At 33.9% G+C, this 18532-nt stretch overlaps 1 protein-coding gene and 1 long non-coding RNA gene across 7 annotated transcripts; one reads left to right on the top strand and one right to left on the bottom strand.

Annotated features, from left to right (window-relative positions):
- The first annotated feature begins 1289 nt into the window (after positions 1 to 1289).
- LOC148779031 (uncharacterized) lies at positions 1290 to 3758 on the top strand. The gene is made up of 2 exons (XR_016046896.1): positions 1290 to 2380; positions 3308 to 3758. It is a non-coding gene; the product is annotated as an uncharacterized LOC148779031 (long non-coding RNA).
- LOC18432139 (acyl-acyl carrier protein thioesterase ATL3, chloroplastic) lies at positions 3161 to 10854 on the bottom strand. Of its 6 annotated transcripts, none has more exons than XR_016046895.1 (6): positions 10362 to 10854; positions 10108 to 10208; positions 5324 to 5433; positions 4517 to 4612; positions 4117 to 4337; positions 3191 to 3500 (listed from the first exon to the last, which is right to left on the bottom strand). XR_016046895.1 is itself a non-coding variant. In XM_020665916.2 (6 exons), exons 1-6 carry the CDS (start codon positions 10559 to 10561, stop codon positions 3463 to 3465), a joined length of 729 nt encoding a protein of 242 aa, XP_020521575.1. In that variant the 5' UTR covers positions 10562 to 10854; the 3' UTR covers positions 3191 to 3462. The 6 variants fall into 6 exon arrangements, 5 of the variants coding, with proteins under 5 accessions (XP_020521574.1, XP_020521575.1, XP_011622625.2 ...); XM_020665916.2 differs by having other exon boundaries at positions 4517 to 4575; XM_020665915.2 differs by lacking the exon at positions 4117 to 4337 and having other exon boundaries at positions 3161 to 3500; positions 4517 to 4575.
- Between the last annotated feature and the right edge of the window lie 7678 nt (positions 10855 to 18532).

The following is an 18532-nucleotide window of genomic DNA, read 5'->3' as shown; positions in this document are numbered from 1 at the left end:
TTGGGGGTAAATGTAAATATGTTTGATAATGATCTTTGATATTTTAATGAGTGTGGTTTGTGTAGCCGAGGCTATAGACAATCAAAGTAAAGCGCACCTCCAAATAGCGTCAAGAAATGCGGTTTCAATAATGGATATTCTTGCGATAGTCTCAAAATATATTTTTATCCTTAATTATAAAATTTAAAACTTCAAAAATAGTATAGATCAAGCAAATCTATGAAAATCTTGAAAATAGACGGTTAAAAAATGCGTTACAAGATGCACTATTTCCAAAACTTGAAATCTATTTTTTTCTCATGTCTATGCATCTTGATGTCGAAATGATCAATTTGAGGATATTTGAGCATCAAAACAACCTCTTTTAGTGAAATTTTTGAGGAATTTGATTGTCAAGAGCCTCGGCTCTATATAAAAATTTTTCAATTTTAATTGGGTGAAGTTTGTATAAGGTTGTCTCCTGATATTGTAGAAGTAAGGAACACCTATAAAGTTTACTTAGAGATAACATTTCGGTATTGAAAACCTTATTATGGCTTCAAAATCCAAGTTTATCCTTAGTTATAAAATTGCAATTAAAAAAAATGATACATATCGAGTAGATCAAGAAACACTTAAAAGTATTAAAAATAGACCGTTCAGAAATTTTGTTACAAGATGCACTATTTTTTTGGCTTAAAATTCTTTTCTTTCTTCGAGATCGATATCATTAGTTCGAGAGTTCTCCTAAGCTCGAACGCAATCCGCTATAGGACAATAGTATAAAGTTGTACCTTATGTAGACTTTTTCCATTTTAATTTGATACAAATGTAAATTATGGTCACCTCAATCATTTACAAAAGTTTTGACTTATTTATCTTTTTATTGTGTATAAATATAGTTCATATTTATTAATCTTATTAAAAAATGCTTCACAATAAATAATAACGAATTCAATATCTTAACGTCTAAATAAATAATTATCTATTAAATTTCTAATTAAAAAGAAAGACATAATATTCTTTCAATACAAATTACCAGAGATAGGAATGATTGTTGTAATGATGAGGACTCCATTGAAACAGACAAAATGCACAAAAGCACACAACTCTTCCATGTTTCAATGAAAAAAAATTAGCTGAAATTTTCCAGTCCTGCGGGAGTATATTATCTATCTACTCCCTCAGGAAAAACTTACATGAGGCGTATCTTTTAGATCCTAAATTCTCAGGATGTAATCTCTAGAACCGATAAAAAAACCTCAAAAACATAAAAACACATAAAAAGTTTACTTACTCTCAATGTGCCTGTTGCCTAAAAAAATCAGAACATCCAAATTTTTGTTTTTTTTGTTGAAAATAACCATCAGGGACGCGTGTACCATGTTCCATCAGGATGATATTAATGTGACAAATCTTACCACCTGCAGGTAAATGATATTGGCTTTGCAGCTGCAAGTAAAAATTGCAGGTTTTTTCACTTTAATTAGAAAACCTTCTCGTCTTATTTTATTACGTTGGATGTCTAATTTAATTGATTTATCAAAAAGAACCTTCGAAATAAGACCTCAAAAACCCAAAAGTCTTTTCTAGACGACCTCCAAGTCCAAGTCTCTCTCTTCACCATCATCCCTCTCGTTTTTCCCACTGTTACACGGACGCCCAGTACCACTCGACTTTCAGGACCCATCCGCCCTCTCTCTGTCTCTCTCTTTAGAGTCTAGGTCTATATGTCTTTCTCTCTCTAGAATCTAGACCCAGTTCTTCCTCTGTGAGCCATTCACATCTCCTGGAGACGACTTTCAGTCTAACCCCCATCCTTCTCTCTCTCTCTTCTCTTTCTCTTTCTCTCTATCAATTGGTAATCTCTCTCTCTCATCTAAAGGCCCACAGGAAAAGAGACGACCTTCAGATATCTAGCCCCATCTGTCCATCCTCTCCATTCTCACTTCTTCAATTGCACACCCCTCTCTCTCTCTCTCTCTCTCCCCCCTTCCTGTTGGAATTCACGTTTATCTGGTACTTCACTTCCCTTTCTCTCTCTAACGGTCTAACCAAAATGGGGTGTGAAGAATACAGTGAATTATAGGTAACCCATCACCCGCCATGGCTGGAAAAGAAGCTGGGGCATCAAACTTCGCCCCACTATAACCCTGCCAGGTCGCTCTTCGGTGGAGAATTTTTTCAAAGGTGTCTCAGATATAAGCTCAGGACCCATGACCTTGGTCACCTCATTTTCCTCTGAGAACGATCCTGAAACCGAGTGCCGCTCTCTCTCAGTTACTTGCCGGTGCCATGGCCTCTCCCAATGCCTTCCATGGCCAGAATCCCGCCTTTTCCAGTGGGAATTCTGGTTTTTCTGGCGAGAATTCTGGCTAGGATTCAGCGAATGTGAAACAGAGTAGGCCTTTGAGTCTCGTGGTTTCCCCTTCCTATTTCCTTTCATCTTAAAAAGTTTAATTTTTTTTGAATGATAATTTTTGCCTGGACTTTTTTCTTTCAATCTAAAAATATAGCAAAATTATGCAGTTGTCCAAATGGTCAAAGTCATTTTTACAAGATTTTTGGATTACAATCCAAAAATATTCCAATTTTAAGTACATTTAAACTTGTCCTTATTAATTTTTTTTTCTCAGAAGCATTTTTGTTATTCTTCTATCTCATTACATTTATTCGTGCAATATATATATATATATATATATATATATATATATATACATGCGCAATGATTTCAAGCACTGTTTATATCCTAATATTATGCAACCACACTTCTAAGAAAATCACATTTGTGGTATTTGTGTGACTCAAAATTTTGCACTCTCATCTCAATAATCAGCCTAAAATAATAATAATAATAATTTACAGCCTATATATGGTCAAATTGAGTCCCCTCCAACAATGAATTTAGACCGTCCATCTGATGAATTTCAAAATCTAAGCCTTTATAAATTCAAAATCAATTTTTTTTTTAATATTTTTAATCTAATGATAATAAAATTATTTAAAATTTTTGAAAAAAAAACATATCAAGCTTAGATCTAAACATCTCACCAAAATGGACAACCTATATTAATTGGACTAAAAAAATACTTTCTAGATTACATTTTCAAAACTTCCTTTTTTGTGATTGTTCACTAGAATGTGATTGTTCATTAGAATGAAAAGGGTGTATATTGTAAAATTTAGATCAAACAAATGACCTTAACATGAATTTTGAAAGTTGTTCCATTATATTACTAAACAACTGTTGCATAAAATTGAGTTTATATACTGGGGGAGCCAGACGATCTTCAAGCTCAATACTAATTATTGTTGTTAACAAATACAGGAAAATAGAAGAAGAAACCTTTGACAGTTTCAAGCCATAATTTAGTGGAGCCAAAGAACCTGCAAGATTGAAATCAATCGTATTCTTCTTCACGCACAAACTGCACAAACTTGGATCTAAAAGATGATGGAATGCGGATAGGGCGATAACTTTTGTCAAGCCACGCGCCTGTGGCCTTGGCTTCCAATATCGGCTGAATGGTTTCCCAATAGATAAGAGAGAGAATTCAGCAATGATTCCAAGAGTATTAAGTAGAGGGAAATTGTGTAGAGAGAGAGATCAGAAATTATTCAAAGAGCGTAAGCAGAGGAAAATTGTGTTTAGAGAGCAATGTTTTAATGCTCGCCTCGGTCAAGGTACACGGTCCTTGGAGGAGGCGAGTAACTCGGCCGAGTCCAAGTGGAATAAAAAATCAAGCTCTACACTTAAAAAAAGTAAAATAAATCAAAAAGAGAAGTAAAAGAAATTGCAAAAAAGTTAAAAATCAGAAAAAGTTCAAAAAAGGTAGTTGAAATCATTAGAAGGCTATAAAGAGGATGAAAAAAATCTACAAAAGATGGATTATTGAAACAATTGATTTTATTCCTTATATATTTCAGAAAAATTAAAAAAGGAAAAAATATGAAAGTTCTCAAATCATCTTAAGAACTATTACTTACCCAAAAAAATCTCAAGAAGTATCAAAATCATCTAAAAACATATTTCTAACTAATATATTTATGTTTTCCATTTTTTGTATTTTTAAACCTTTTTTTTCTTATATTTCTTTGATATGTTTTTTATGTTTTGCTAGTTGTCCTAGAACTCACCACAGTTCAGCAAAGCCGAGTAACTCGGGCTAATCTGAGTGGACTCTCTAAGTCCTTCTACACTGTGTGTGTGTGCATGTGAGTGTGAATGTGAGTGTGAGTGTGAGTGTGTTTCGATGGGAGAGTATAGCATGATCAAAATTGTCACAACAGTAGAATGGTCATCAAGGTTAAGCACGGTCCAATCAAGAGGCCGGACTGTGATGGACGGGAAGTGAGACCTGCAAAACATGTCCTCCATTCAATTGTGAGTCTTATTCTCACTACATTATTCAACCTATAGATTGGACAGAAGCAATAATCATTATAACCATGTCGTTAACATACTATCGTTTTGCTACATAGAGAATCTGCATATTTAGTGATTCAGAGACGATGGGAGAGTTAAAAAAGGAATCACCTCATGGTTTGGTAGCTTGTAGATGTGGTGTTCGAAGAAAAAGCGGGCAGCTGAGAAGCCTGAAATTCTCACTTTCATGATGAACTTGTCACCACTCTGGCCAAGTAAAAAATTGCAAAACTCTCCGGTATTGAAAAAAATTATGGAAATAGTATCAGTCTAGAGAAAAAACGAGAGCTAACAGGATACAGGCCACTCAAATGACAGCTCATTTTTCTTAGTTCAAAACTTGACATCTTTTTTCCTCAAAATAAAGAGAATAAAAAATGATTTGAGATTATGATTTGCATCTTATCAAAAACTAATGATCTCTCAGACACACACAGATACAGAGAGAGAGAGAGAGAGAGAGAGAGAGTCATTAAGCTAAAATGTAGAAGCAGTCTCAACCAAATCAAAGTTCAAACTTCGTAGCGAATGTCACCAAAATCTCTTGTGCTTTTTAATTACAATATGGAGAATGGCTTAAAATTTAGAAACTTGGACTACTTTGGGACCTATTCTGGATAAAGCGCAAAGAAACCGATATCAGCTAAAATGGGGGTTAGAAGAATCCACTTCCGAAAATCACACATAATTTATCCATGTTTGATATAGTTGAGTAATTTTGTGAAAGTCAGTTCTTTAATTGATTTTGCAGAAGTTGGTGCATATTTGCAATTTTCTTTTACCAAACCAAAGCTATTTCTGCAATGTCCCAGTATGTATAGCACTAGGCAGTCCCCTTGACAAAACCAACCATGGAAATTGAAGAAAAAAGGGCATAATTAAGATCTATAGGGTCATTTAAAGAAATATAATACTAACTCTTAATGGTCCAAGGAACTTGAGAGACAGCTCTGAGAGTGCAAGTGCTTCTCCAGTGCGAGCAACCGCATCTGCCCTCATGCCCATCTTCTCAAACAGTTCATGTCGACCTGGTTGATTTCAAGTGGCAAGGGGGAGAAACTATATTTAAAGCACTGACAGAAAATCAATGACATAAGGAAAAAAGAAGAAGAAGTAATCATGTCATTTCTACAACTAAATGTAGTATTGTTTAAAACTTTTCATGAAAGATAAGGACTTCTGGCCCTTTAGTAAAGTCAGGTGCTCTAGTGCATATCTGTCCAGATGAGGATTTGAATATCTACTTACCAATCAAAACTAAATAAAAAGTTTTTGTCTGGTAACTTTGGGCTATCTCAATTAAAGAGACAAATGAATAAATTAACTTCTAGTTCTAAAAGAACTCCACTGGGATAAGCATGAAAATACTGATTCTAAAATCTACTAGGCAACAAAAGGAGGATGAAAACTACAAAAGAATTTCATTTCCATATGCAAATAAATGCATGCAGAAAATACATGGACCATGCAGGACAGACCAAAATGTATGTGTCATGGATGAACCAAGGAATAAAAATGGACTTACAAGTCACCGAAGCTTCCAAACTTACCCCAATTCTTCTAAACCAAACTCATTTTTAAGTTGGAAACACTTATCAGAGTCAACTAGACTGATTCCAAGATCGAGTTTTGTAAATAGAAAAAGTCATGATGTGTTCTAGACATTCTTTATATATAATTTTTTGTATTAATTTGACAAATGCATAGTCTTTGCCAAGATGGTAGCATTGTGGTGGGATCGAGGTGAAGAGCTAGGTCTGATTCCCACAACAAACACGCTATCTATTATATATTGACCAGGGGACCCCTCTGATCTCCTATTTTAAGATGACTCATCTCCTAGTAATCCATACAAAATATTTTTTCTCCCTCTCTCTCTCTCTCTCAAATTAGAGGAAAAAAATCGAGAACATGTGGATCTTTAACCTAATTAATGTTAGGTCAATTAATGCATATCCATGTAACTTCTACTTTATTGCTAATCTCCTGCTTTAAACATCTCTCTCTCTTATACGTGACTCTTTATTATCTCTCTCTACCTTAGCATGATCCTTAATTGCATGCTACATATACTCTTTCTCTACCTCTTTAGTCTTTATGTCTCCATCTTTCTATTTTATGATATATCCCACATATAATTTTGTATATTGTAATTTTTAGTCAAGAATCATAGTTTATTTAATTTAACTAAATATTTTAATCAATAATTATTGGATAATAACTTTAAGTTAATAGTTTTAGTTTTAGTTAATAAATTTTGGTTAATAGTTATAATTTTAATTAATATTTTTAAAATTATAATTTATAGATAATATTCATAGGATAATTATTCTAATATTACTTATATTATAATTATAAGTTAAGCATACTTTTTGCATTGCAAATTTATTACTTATAACTATAATTTCCTTTCCTTATTTTCTTTTTGCGAGCGATTTTTCCAATGATATTATAAAGGCAGGGAGTATACATGATTCATGCTACGTTAGAAGTATGACACTTAATTATACAAATCCTTATGTATATAAATTTTTTATGAGTTATTTTAAAATATCGCATAAATAATTTGCCCATTTTGCTAGATAAATTTCTAATATTCAATTCTAAAGCATAAATAGAGAGACAAATTCATATTTTCTCATTTCATATCACATCATACACAACATTTTAATGAGACCTGCGAAGCAGGTGCATCTTAAAGTATTCACAAAAAAAGTTAGAAAACTTGCCAAGATTTTCTGAGACTATTCGAGTTAGAAAACTTGCCAGGGATCGAATTGGCCACCAAGATTGAGTTTTTAGACATTGTTCTAAACATTGTTCCTTCAGTGAGCCCTACACTCACCACCATGTCAATGAGATGGCTGAAAGCCTTTGCAAAAATCATAAACAGAAAGTGTGACAAGGGTCCTTGACTAAGATCTAGATTCTTATAAAATCAAACAACTATTAGAAGCGCCATTCAACAAAAACAAGAGGATATTGTATAGACAACAATCAATTATCAACTGATGCCAATGGATTTCAAGGCCCATCCTCCCTCCAGAAATCCAAAAAACTGTCTATTTGCATGGTCATTAGCCTCTCACCTTATTTGCTACGCCATGCCTCCCTTCACTATAGTTTGCTTCTATGCAACCATGGTTGAGTGGGGCCATTGCAAAATTTGTGTCCCTCGCTATAAGTATTTTATGATACTTATGAAATAATTCATCCTAACAACTTGCAAGGATAGGTAATATACCGAAGCACAATACTCTACAAAGAAGTGAAGACTTTCAACAGGAAAGTTACGTATACTCCCACCAAACCAAAAGGGCCAGTTCCAGATAATTCAGACAATTTGAAGAGTGAGAAGATTGTGTTCTCACCACACCCAGTTCCACAAAGGATGAACGTTGAGGCCATGAGCTACACCTTGCTCTTAGATATAAGAAGAAAATAAATTGCGACTTGTGAGCTATCATCATCCTCCGAATTCTGCATTCTTTTAGGCCAAACTAATTTAGCAGTTGATTAACGCCCATCAGCTTCAGTGCATCCACCTGACATGTTATTACGTGTATGTGGCAGCTGATATCATTTCCAGAGATGATCATCTCCCCTATCTTTTTGTATTCTCATGTTCTTGCTAAAGAATAAACTAGAAATTGTCTCCTTCCTGAGTTGAGCTAGTAAGCACATCAAAAGGAAGCAAATAAGATAGTGAAAATCAAATACTTAATATTGGGGATTGGTTAAGACATTGACAATTGCAACACTATCTCCCAAGTTTGAATCCTACATTTGAACAATCCAAAACAAAACAATCTTTAACATTGGAGAGGAAGCTTTGGAAAGATTGGGATCATAGAACCATCAGGGAAAATGGAATCATTCCATTGGCGAAAGGGAACAAGGCTTTGCGGGTTCACTATGTCCTGAGATGGAATTTGCATGAACCTATGTAATAGAGTGTCTCTTGCAGGCACGACTAGTAAAAATCCATCTGTTTGGAAGATTTGGATCAAAGTTCTCAGTTATGTCCAGGTGGGAGAGGGAATGAGCTCTATTGGCCTATCTGATGCTTCAAAGGTATGAGGATAACTTTCCTGAGAAAGCAGAGCTATCTCAAGTATGTCTAATACACAGTAGATGGAGCAATAACAATGTTTAATTCCATGAGGCAGATGATAGTAAAAAGGCTAACAGGCACGATGACATGGGAAATAAACGGGCAAGGTCCTCACAATTAAACATGTCATGAAAAGGTCGGAGGCATTATGCTCATCTTTTCTATCTTCAGGGATCACTAAAAGGTGAAAGAATGTGGGAAACCCAGAAGAAGAATACAGGACTAAAGCGACAAAGGAACAACTTAGGTATCAAGTCAAACAGCAGACTAAGGCACATCAAGATGGGATAAATGGAAGTTGGAATAGTTTGGGATAGTTGTTGGTTATCCCCCTCAACGCCTCACTAGAGAAAATCAAGGAACTGTTCCAATTGTTGTTGGGACATTGAAAGGGTGGATCCACTGAAACAAATAGGAAGGAGGAAAGAGGCAGTTGGTTTTGAATTTGAGTGGAGTAGGAGTTGGAACTTCTCTCCATGGAAAGAGTCATGGTTCTCATTCAAGAATAGCCTAAGACCTTAAAGAAGTTTCTCCTGGTAAAATACCAAAGGGAGGAAAGCTTCGCTTTAGTACAAAGGTCCTTGGGGTATAGACAACAGAGGACAAGCTATAAAGGAGCAATCTGATGAGGTGAATCAAAGTTTGAGCTGCAAAAACTTTGCAAGTTAGTATATGTCTCCCTCTTTTATTAATATTATTGTCCTTTCCGCTTTTTCTCATGGATTTCATCACGTAATATGTTACTGCATCTTCCCTCAAAATAATAGTTGTCTTCAAACTTCAAATTACATTATTCTATTTTGAAGTCTACGTTGCACACAATCGTTTGGCTATTTTTGCAGCAATCAAATCATCCATCAGTTGTTTCTCTAGCCACTGGGGACCAGACTGATAGCTTGTGTTGAATTAGGTTTCTTCCAAAACATATATAGACGGTACAGCTTCTGCTGCAATAGATTTCTTCTAAAACATATAACAAGGCAAAAAATAGTTAAATTGTTTCAACCAAATTTTGATTAAATCCAGTAGGCATATGAAATACAACAACAATGATTTCACCATCATCATTATCATTATCATCCTCTAAGCCTTATCCCAATTATTTGGGGTCGGCTACATAAATTTTTTTTCTCCATTCTTCTTTATCAAGCGCCATATATCCAATAAGACTAAACGTCATTATATATTTTCTCACGTACTTCTATCCATGTCCTTTTGGTCGTCCCCTTGTCCATTTAGAGCCTTCCCCTTGAATACAACAACCATGAAATATGAGGCAAATAAAGGTAATACTAATAACCCCGTTTAATACTGCTAACCCAGTTCCTTCGAAATTTCGACATGGCAAAGTTCTAGGTTTTTTCTCGAAATAATTGGTGGTCATTTATACATTGAAAAAAAAAAATTGGTGGTCATGTATAAATTGACGTTCTCAACCTAAGCACAAGTCATATCAAATCCTAACTTGATAAGTAATCCAAAATATTAAAAATAACTACTAAAATGCAGCTTTGAATTACCATATTAAGGGTCATCATAAATCAAATAAATAGCACAATAGTGGCTCGAGAGAGAGAGAGAGAGTCACCATGCTGACAGTAGCTTGCATAAACAGCATTGTTGACTACACCATACTGATCCAGCTCATAATCACGTACTTTGAGCTCAACTTCATGAAATCCAGTCATACTACACATATACCAAATGAGATGAGACAGAACCAGAGAAATCCAAAATTTCGAATCTTTTAAAGTAAGAACCAAATTACAGAGATTAAAATTCAGGAAATCCAGAGATTAACCAAATTACAGAGATTAAAATTCAGGAAAACCAGAGAGAGACCCTTTTCCGGCAGGGATATCGAGAGAAGCGAGGGCGCTGATGGGGGAGGAGAGGCGCAAACGTGGGGGTGATGATGGAGAGCGGTTGGGGTTGAAGAGAGAGAAACGAAGATGTGGGGGTTTGTTGTTGGCAACATGAGCCATGGGTGCACGTCCTGGAAATGCCAGGCACTGCACTGATTGCGACCATGTCGCCTGCATTCTCTTCTTCTTCACCGAGAGAGAGAGGTACTAAAATTAGGAAAATAAAATTTAGAGAGAGAGAGTTCAGCATGGTTTATACTTTATACCTTGGTTTTGCCGCTCCATTGGAGGAGGAGAGTAAGTTAAAGAAAGAGAAGATTTGAATGCCCACCTAAAATTTACAGATGAGAAATAAAAGTATGACAAAATATTTTAAAAAAATTATTTTAAACATTGTGCCCAAATAAAGAAAAATTATCAACCACCCGATTTTAAATTTAATAATGATTGTGACTTTTTATATTAAACATAATTCAGAATTGTGACCGAGTTGAAATAAAAGGTCGAGGGAAGAGTTTATAGATCCTAGGCTCTAAACAATCAAATTAAAGCAGATCTTAAAAATTTTACTAAAAGAGGTTATCTTAATGCCCGTATTGATCATCTCGACATCAAGATGCATGAATATGAGGAAAAAATAGATTTCAAGTTTTGAAAATAGTGTATCTTGTAACACATTTTAAAACCGTTAATTTTTAAGATTTTCAAATGTTCACAGTCATGCTCGCCATATAGTATTTTTTAAGCTTTAAATTTTATGATTAAAAATAAAAACATATTTTAAAGCTATCCCAAAGATTTCCAATATTGAAACCATATTTTTCGATACTATTTGAAGGTGGGCTGTAATTTGATTGTTTAGAGCCTCAACTCTATACAAACGGCACCTAAAGGTAATTGGTCATATTCTATACTTTTTCTAAAAATAAATGGTCTTGTTGTATATATTTTCAAAATTTAAAAGAGAAATTTCGGTTCATCTCTATTATTGGCCCAAGAAAATGAAAAGCAAATATGCGACGAATCATGTGGTAGCTTAGAGTGTGTTTTTTTTTTTTAAAGAAATTATCTCTAATATCCCTTTGAATTACCTTTATTTGGAAAAAAAAAATAGTTTAATAGGGCTGGAACCCTATCAGAAAATAAGTGAAGCTTTACTTTATAACTCATTGAAAATTGCAATCCAAGCATTAAAAAACCTTTACATCTATCATCTTGGCTTGTGAAAAAAATAAGATTTCAAGTTCTAAAAATATGTTTATTGCAATAAATTATCTAGACCGTCTATTTTGCTTTAAAAATAAGTATTCAAAGATTCACAAGATCTGTACCTTTTTTCAGTTTCAAATTTCATTGTCGATGTTAGAAATTGATTTTAAAGATATCATGGAGATTTGCCGATAATGTTTTTTAGACGAGGATTTCAGGTGAGACTTTATTTTGTTTTCATAAATGCTCGAGCCAGAGCTGCTCCGGGGGAATCAACTAAGCTGGGTTGGGCAACCCAACTCATTGCCACCCTACAATATCGCAACAGATGAAGGGATGGAGGTGCCATAGGTCCCTACGAGTCGGCTTGGCCTAGGGGGTCCAGAAGAGGTGTTCGACTCAATATCCGAGTCACCGCATACTACAGACATGACTTCTAAACCTAAGATGTAACAAAGTAAGCAATGGAAAACGGTTTGGTATCAATTTGGCTTGAGAGCATATACGTAAGCCAGGTTTGGTTAGGTTACCTAACTATCATAAAATTAGGTCCACACAAAAAGTTCAGATGCATGAACAATTTGCTTTGGTTCTTCCACCACGGTTGTTGGTTGTCCTTGTGACAATTAATGGCTCCCATTAATTCACTTTCCTCGATTCATTTGTTTTTTCTTGGCAAATGTGGGATTATAATCATATACTTAAAAACTTTTTGTTAAAAAATGTTAGGGGGTAACATGATGCTGGCTACTTTATTTATGTACCGAACAAACTTACAAACCACAATTTCCTCCAACATTATGACCATACTTCGTAAATTTGGATATTAATTACGCCTTAAATTTATCTCCTAGCTAAGAAACAATGAGGCCTTTTAACTTTAGTATAAAGAAGTCACAATTATTTATAACTATCCCATGTGAAATCTATTAGTTTGGAGGCATCACAAAGTTCGAAAAAATTTATTTTGAAATTTGAGCTTGGTCAATGGACTAAATGCAGCCACCTAATTTCTCATCTCATGGTCAAGATTAATAGTATACTTTTCCTTTTAATTTATCTGTGAATTCGGCCTTATAGTTTCTTAATATAGAAAAACAAGAGATTTTTGTCCTTCAATTTATTAATTAGGTATATGTCCCAAACCTCAACACGATTTTTTTTTTGTTTAGAAGAAAATAAATTAAACTTACAAATTAGGGCTACAATGAGAAGATAAATAGGAACCATTCAAAATACAAATCATCTTCAAAGATGCCAGAGGCTCGTATGCGTGAATTTGATGCATGTCCAAGTAGGAGTGGCAATGGACCCAAACCGAGGACCCGACTACTGGACCTGACCCTAGTCTAGGTATGGGTTCAAATATCGAACCTGACGGCTCGGGTCTGGGTCTCAAACTTGGACCCGACCCAAATAGTATATTAGTTAAATAATATTAAAAGTATTTCAAAAATATATTATTTTAATAATATTTAAATAAATACAACTATATATTTTTAATTATAATATTTAAATAATACATACATATATCCAAAACTCGGACCCGACCCGTTACCACCAATACGTCCAACTGCCAGATTCAGTGACCTAAGATCTAAGACATGCAAAGACAACTAACTCCCTTACACATGAGCAACTTCGTACATCATAAACTCATAACCCACAAACTCTTAATAAACCTAGGGAGACTTTTTGAACCCACATTTTGTGATGACTTGTCATGTAGGTGAACATTTTGACAAAAAAAATATGAATCAACCCCGAGAAAATACCCTTTTTAAGAAGAGAGAAACTGCAGTGACAAATGCCATTGATTTAAGAAAAGAAAAATTGATGTTAGGTCGAGGTCTTAGGCATATTTGCTTGACCTGAAGTTGTGTAGGTGTACTCATCATCACCAGAAAAAAAATTTGGGGGAAAAAAAAAAAAGATTTTGAATTCTTAAAGGCCTAGATCTAAAATAGATAGCAGGTATTTACTAAATTTTATCTCTTCTATAAATTTTCTTTCCTTTTTCGTTTTTTTCTTCAGATTGTTCATCAAGTTCAAGATTGTCTATAAAAAACAATTGAATTTCAAACAAATCCCTCTAGACAATTTTATTTAAGAGTTTTGGAGGCGCGTGCTGATGTTGTTCAAATTAGCTCATGTGCATGTAGAGCATAGTCCAATAGGAGCATAATACGCACTTAATCTATTGGCCTAAATAGCTACTAAGTGGTAGTTTTTAATTATGAAATCTTGGCATCCACTTGGAATCTCCAGATAAATATTTCATGACAATGATTTATGAGTTGCAAAATGCTGAGATCTGATGGTCCAAATTTTGGATGAAATTGAATCCTTTGTATTTAATCTTCGGATGTTATCTTTCTCAAGCACATTATAGAGTGTATGCTCTGTCTTCTTCTTCCTTTTATTTTTTTTATTTTTTTTATTTTTTTTTGAGGTTGGATTTGTCGATGAGTTAAGGAGGTCAGATCCTCCAGTTTTGGGTATTAAAAGTACACCTTAGTAAAGGAATGAATGGATGACATGCTCCTTTTCTTTCTTATATATATATATATATATATATATATATATATATATATATATATATTATAAACCTTATAATAGCTGGGCAGTTACAATGAATGATAATATAAGTGGAATCCCAGCCGTCAGATCTTCATCATGTGGTTTACAATACATATCACCATAAGAATTTTAATGTTGTTTTTATATATCTTATTAAGATGAAATTTTGGGTCTATATACCTAGCACTATTGCTCACCATATAAATATATATAAAAAATTATTTTCAATAATTTAAAATGACCAAATTAGCCTCATCATTTTTTAAGGGTATTTAGATCATTTTATATTTTAGAAAATACTTTTTATATATTTTTTAATTTCTCTCCCTATTTTTTAGTACAAACTTCTAAAATTTCATTATGATTCGATTCTTTAAAAAAAATATTAAAATTCATATAGTGATATGTGATGAATATCTGACGGTTCTCATTCCACCTATATTACTATTCATTATAGCTGCCCAGCTATTGTCATAAATATATGTATATATACATATATATCAGTGTGTGTGTGTGGAAAACTCTTCCCAACACTTGTAGGCTAAAGTGAACAATGATTTCATCTACTCTCATCACCATCTAAACTACATCGACGGTCACAGTTCTCTGGTAGTGTTTTAATTTTCATGTTTTTTCTGCAAATCAAATTTGGAGAATATGTACATATTAGTGAGGCGCACTTAATAATTTATAAAATATAAATTGACCAAAATACCTCCAAAAATTTATAGGGATATTTTGATCAATTTATATTTTGTAAATTATTTTTTTCCTATTTTTATTAGGCGCGTCTCACTAAGATGTACACACGTTCCAAATTTCTAGTCATTCCGATTAATAAAAAAATAATGAAAATTAAAACACTACCGGACAGCTGTGACCGTACGATGAAGTTTGGAAGGTGATAAGGGTTCATTTTCGCCTATAGACGTTTTGTATTTACTTATTTGATATTTATTAAGCTTGTAGTATTGAATGAATATCAAGGAAAGACAACTGTAGATATATGAAATTTGATTGTTTTGTATCCACAAATCTTTTCCTTGGACTAAAACTATAGTTCTTATTCTTAGAAGCATTCCGTGTACTAACGGATTGCCAAAATACGAGTATAGTCCACAAATAGTTCCCAAATTTCCATAGAAAATATCTTTATAAAGGTATATTTATTAAAGGGTGCGGTTTGTATAGAGCCTAGGCTCTAAACAATCAAATCAGAGCCTACCTTCAAATGGTGTCGAAAAATGTGGTTTCAATACTGAAAATATTTTTGATACCCTTAAAATATATGTTCATCTTTATTTATAAAGTTTAAAGCTTCAAAAATAATGTAGATCGATAGATCTATGAAAACTTAAATATCTTAAAAATTGACGGTCTAAAATGCTTTACAAAATACACTATTTCCAAAACTTGAAATCTATTTTTCTCTCATGTCTATGCAACTTGATGTTGAGATGATCAATTTGAGTATATTTGAACGTCAAAACAATCTTTTCTAGTGCAATTTTTAGGTAGGCTCAAATTTGATTATTTAGAGCCTCAGCTCTATATAAATTTTTTCCTTAATTAAATCCCAAAACACCATCTCAAGGATCAGAAAAATTTCCCAAGAGCTCAAACCTCACCTCAATCTGACTACCTTTGGAAAGTTATGGTCAAAAGTGCATTATGTTGGCATAATGCCACAAAGAATGCCCCATTACCATTGGTTGATTGACATGATGTATTCATGCCTTTCATTGTTCTTAACTCCTTTTTTTTTCATCCCATGTTGGTGGATTTTGATGAGAAATGTAAAAGAAGTTTGTGGCTACATGAGCATCAAAATCAAATAATTTGGTAGATGCGTTTTTTTAGTAAATAATTTGGTATATGTTAAGTATATTATGAAGATAAGGCAACGGTAACCAAAAACATTGTATATCTCTTTGTATACAAAATATATGTTATTTACTTATTATTCTAGTTTTTTACTAGAAAAATAGAAAATTGATTTTGGTATTTTGCAATAGTGTTATTTGGATCAGACCGGCCATTGAACTAGTAACAAAGTTTGATCCAGTCAAAACCGGTCGGACCATCGGTCAAACTAGTTGAATTGAATTGAAAAAGGAGAAAATGTGAGGTTTTGACGACAAAAATGGATGGGTGACAGTTCTCTAAAGCTACAATTCCCTAGTCTATTTGATAAAGTAAACTCTAAAAGTAACAGTGCATGTGAAATGGTTGAAGACCGGGACTTTCACTCAAATTGGGACATCAGTTGTTCCTATGGAAAGGTTAATAATGAGGTAGTCGAAGAATATGCTCAATGTTTTTTACTTGTACTACAATTTTATTATTGTCCTGATTTGGATGATAAGGTAGTATGGGAACATAGCAGAAGTGGTAATTTTTCAGTAAGTTCGGCTTTTAAATTGTTATTTAATGACGTATCAAATGGTTGGATGTACCAGCAGGGAAAATCTAGAAATGGACTATACCTCTAAAAGTCAAAACTTTCTTATAGTTGATGAAATTGAGGATATTGTTAACTGTTGATATGTTGTGAGAAAAGAGAGAAAAAGTTATTATTAATGTTTGTATTATGTGCAAACAGGATGAGGAAACTGTTCACCATTTATTCATACACTGTGGTTATGCAAAGGAAGTATGGACTAAGACCTTAGTGGGGCTTGGTTTCGATGGGGATGGCCCTTTACAGATTGATGATTTGTTTGGACTAAGGCCTTAGTGGGGCTTGGTTTCAATGGGGATGGCCCTTTACAGATTGATGATTTGCCCTTTACAGATTGATGATTTGTTTGGTTATTGGTTGGTGGCTGGATTAAGTAAGAAAGGTAGAATTATTTGGAAGGTAGTAAAAGCTGTTGTCTTATGGGAGATTTGAAAGGAAAGAAATCAAAGATATTTTAAAAATAAAGCAAAAACAGCAATGGAATTACATGAAGAAATTAGAGTTGTCATGGCTGAATGGCTAGGGGTAAACAAGGAATGATGGGGCGTTTCAAGGGTAGATTCAATGTAAAATTTGAATGTGCTAATCAAGGAATGTGTAGCAAAAGAAATAAGAATGGGAATGTGGAAATATACCGTAGAAGGGTGGATAAAGCTAAACTTTGATGGTAGTTCCATGAGCAATCCAGGCCTCGCAGGTATTGATGGGAATATAAGGGATTGTGGAGGTAATACACTGTTAAAATTCTTTGGACCAGTTGGGGCTGCAACTACAAAGGAAGCGGAGTGTAGGGCTGCTCTACAAGGTGTGAAGTTAGCAAAAAGGTTCCAAAGACCTATTGCCATTAAAGAGGATTCTATCAATATCGTTAAATGGATAAAAGGGGAAGCAGAGTACCCTTGGAAACTACATAGTTTGGTTCGTGAATTGGTGGATTGCTATGTGGATATTGAGCATTATGTTGTTCATGTTTATAAAGAGAGTAATATGGAGGCAGACGGTATTGCAAAAGCTGGTGTTACTGCTACAAGTTTAACAATTGTATAAATGTACTGAGCAATTGGTTTATTTGCAATAGTGGTTTTCTTTATTTCTTTTCTCATGTAATTGAGCCGGGGTTTGACCTGTGCGATGATGTAAAGGTTCTATTATAGATTTGAATAAAGTTGTTAATGTTTTTCAAAAAATATATATACAAAAAAAAAAATTAATGGTGTAAAAATATATTTATATTATGAAAAAAATTGCTTAAATTTATTTGACCGGTCAAACTAATAAAAACTGGTAGAGTAATATGGACAAAACTAATCAAATATTGATTTTGATTGATTTTCAATCAAATCTATTTTTTACTTTAGACCAAACTGTTCAATATACTAATGGGAAGTTGCACCAATAGGACTGGCCGGTAAATATATTTTACAATGAATGCATTTGGACAATAGGCAATCTCGACACTGTCGAAGTAGCTAGGCATTCGGAGAGGACCAAGGCGCTCTTGGAGGCAACAATAACTCTCTTAAGTTCAGGTTGGAAAACGAACCGCTACGGATTCCACTGATTCATGGGGTTTTGCATGAGGGCTACTAGGAGCAGAATACTATATGCCATAATTATTAAATATATATTTATGGGATTGTATAGTATGAGATCATTTATTTTTGTTAGAAGATGTCATAATTATGTCAAATTGGATGTCTTGAGTTGTGTTACAAAATTTGAGATTTTTGTTATTATTTTTTTTGAACTTAGGATCTAGTCAATCCAGTGTTCGTAAAATCGAATCGGAACTGTTAATTAGACATGGTCCTGAAAGCGGCTTAACCGGCCTAACCGATAAACCGGCCTATTCAACCGCTCGAACCTGGCAAGTCCTGGATGGTCAAAAAAGTGTAGAA

The sequence above is a fragment of the Amborella trichopoda genome, chromosome 13, assembly GCF_054954075.1.
Source record: "Amborella trichopoda isolate Santa Cruz 75 chromosome 13, AtrichopodaSantaCruz75HAP2 v2.0, whole genome shotgun sequence".
Classification (NCBI taxonomy): Eukaryota; Viridiplantae; Streptophyta; class Magnoliopsida; order Amborellales; family Amborellaceae; genus Amborella; species Amborella trichopoda.
The sequence above is the reverse complement of the archived record's forward strand: the minus strand, read 5'-3'. Positions and strand labels throughout refer to the sequence as shown.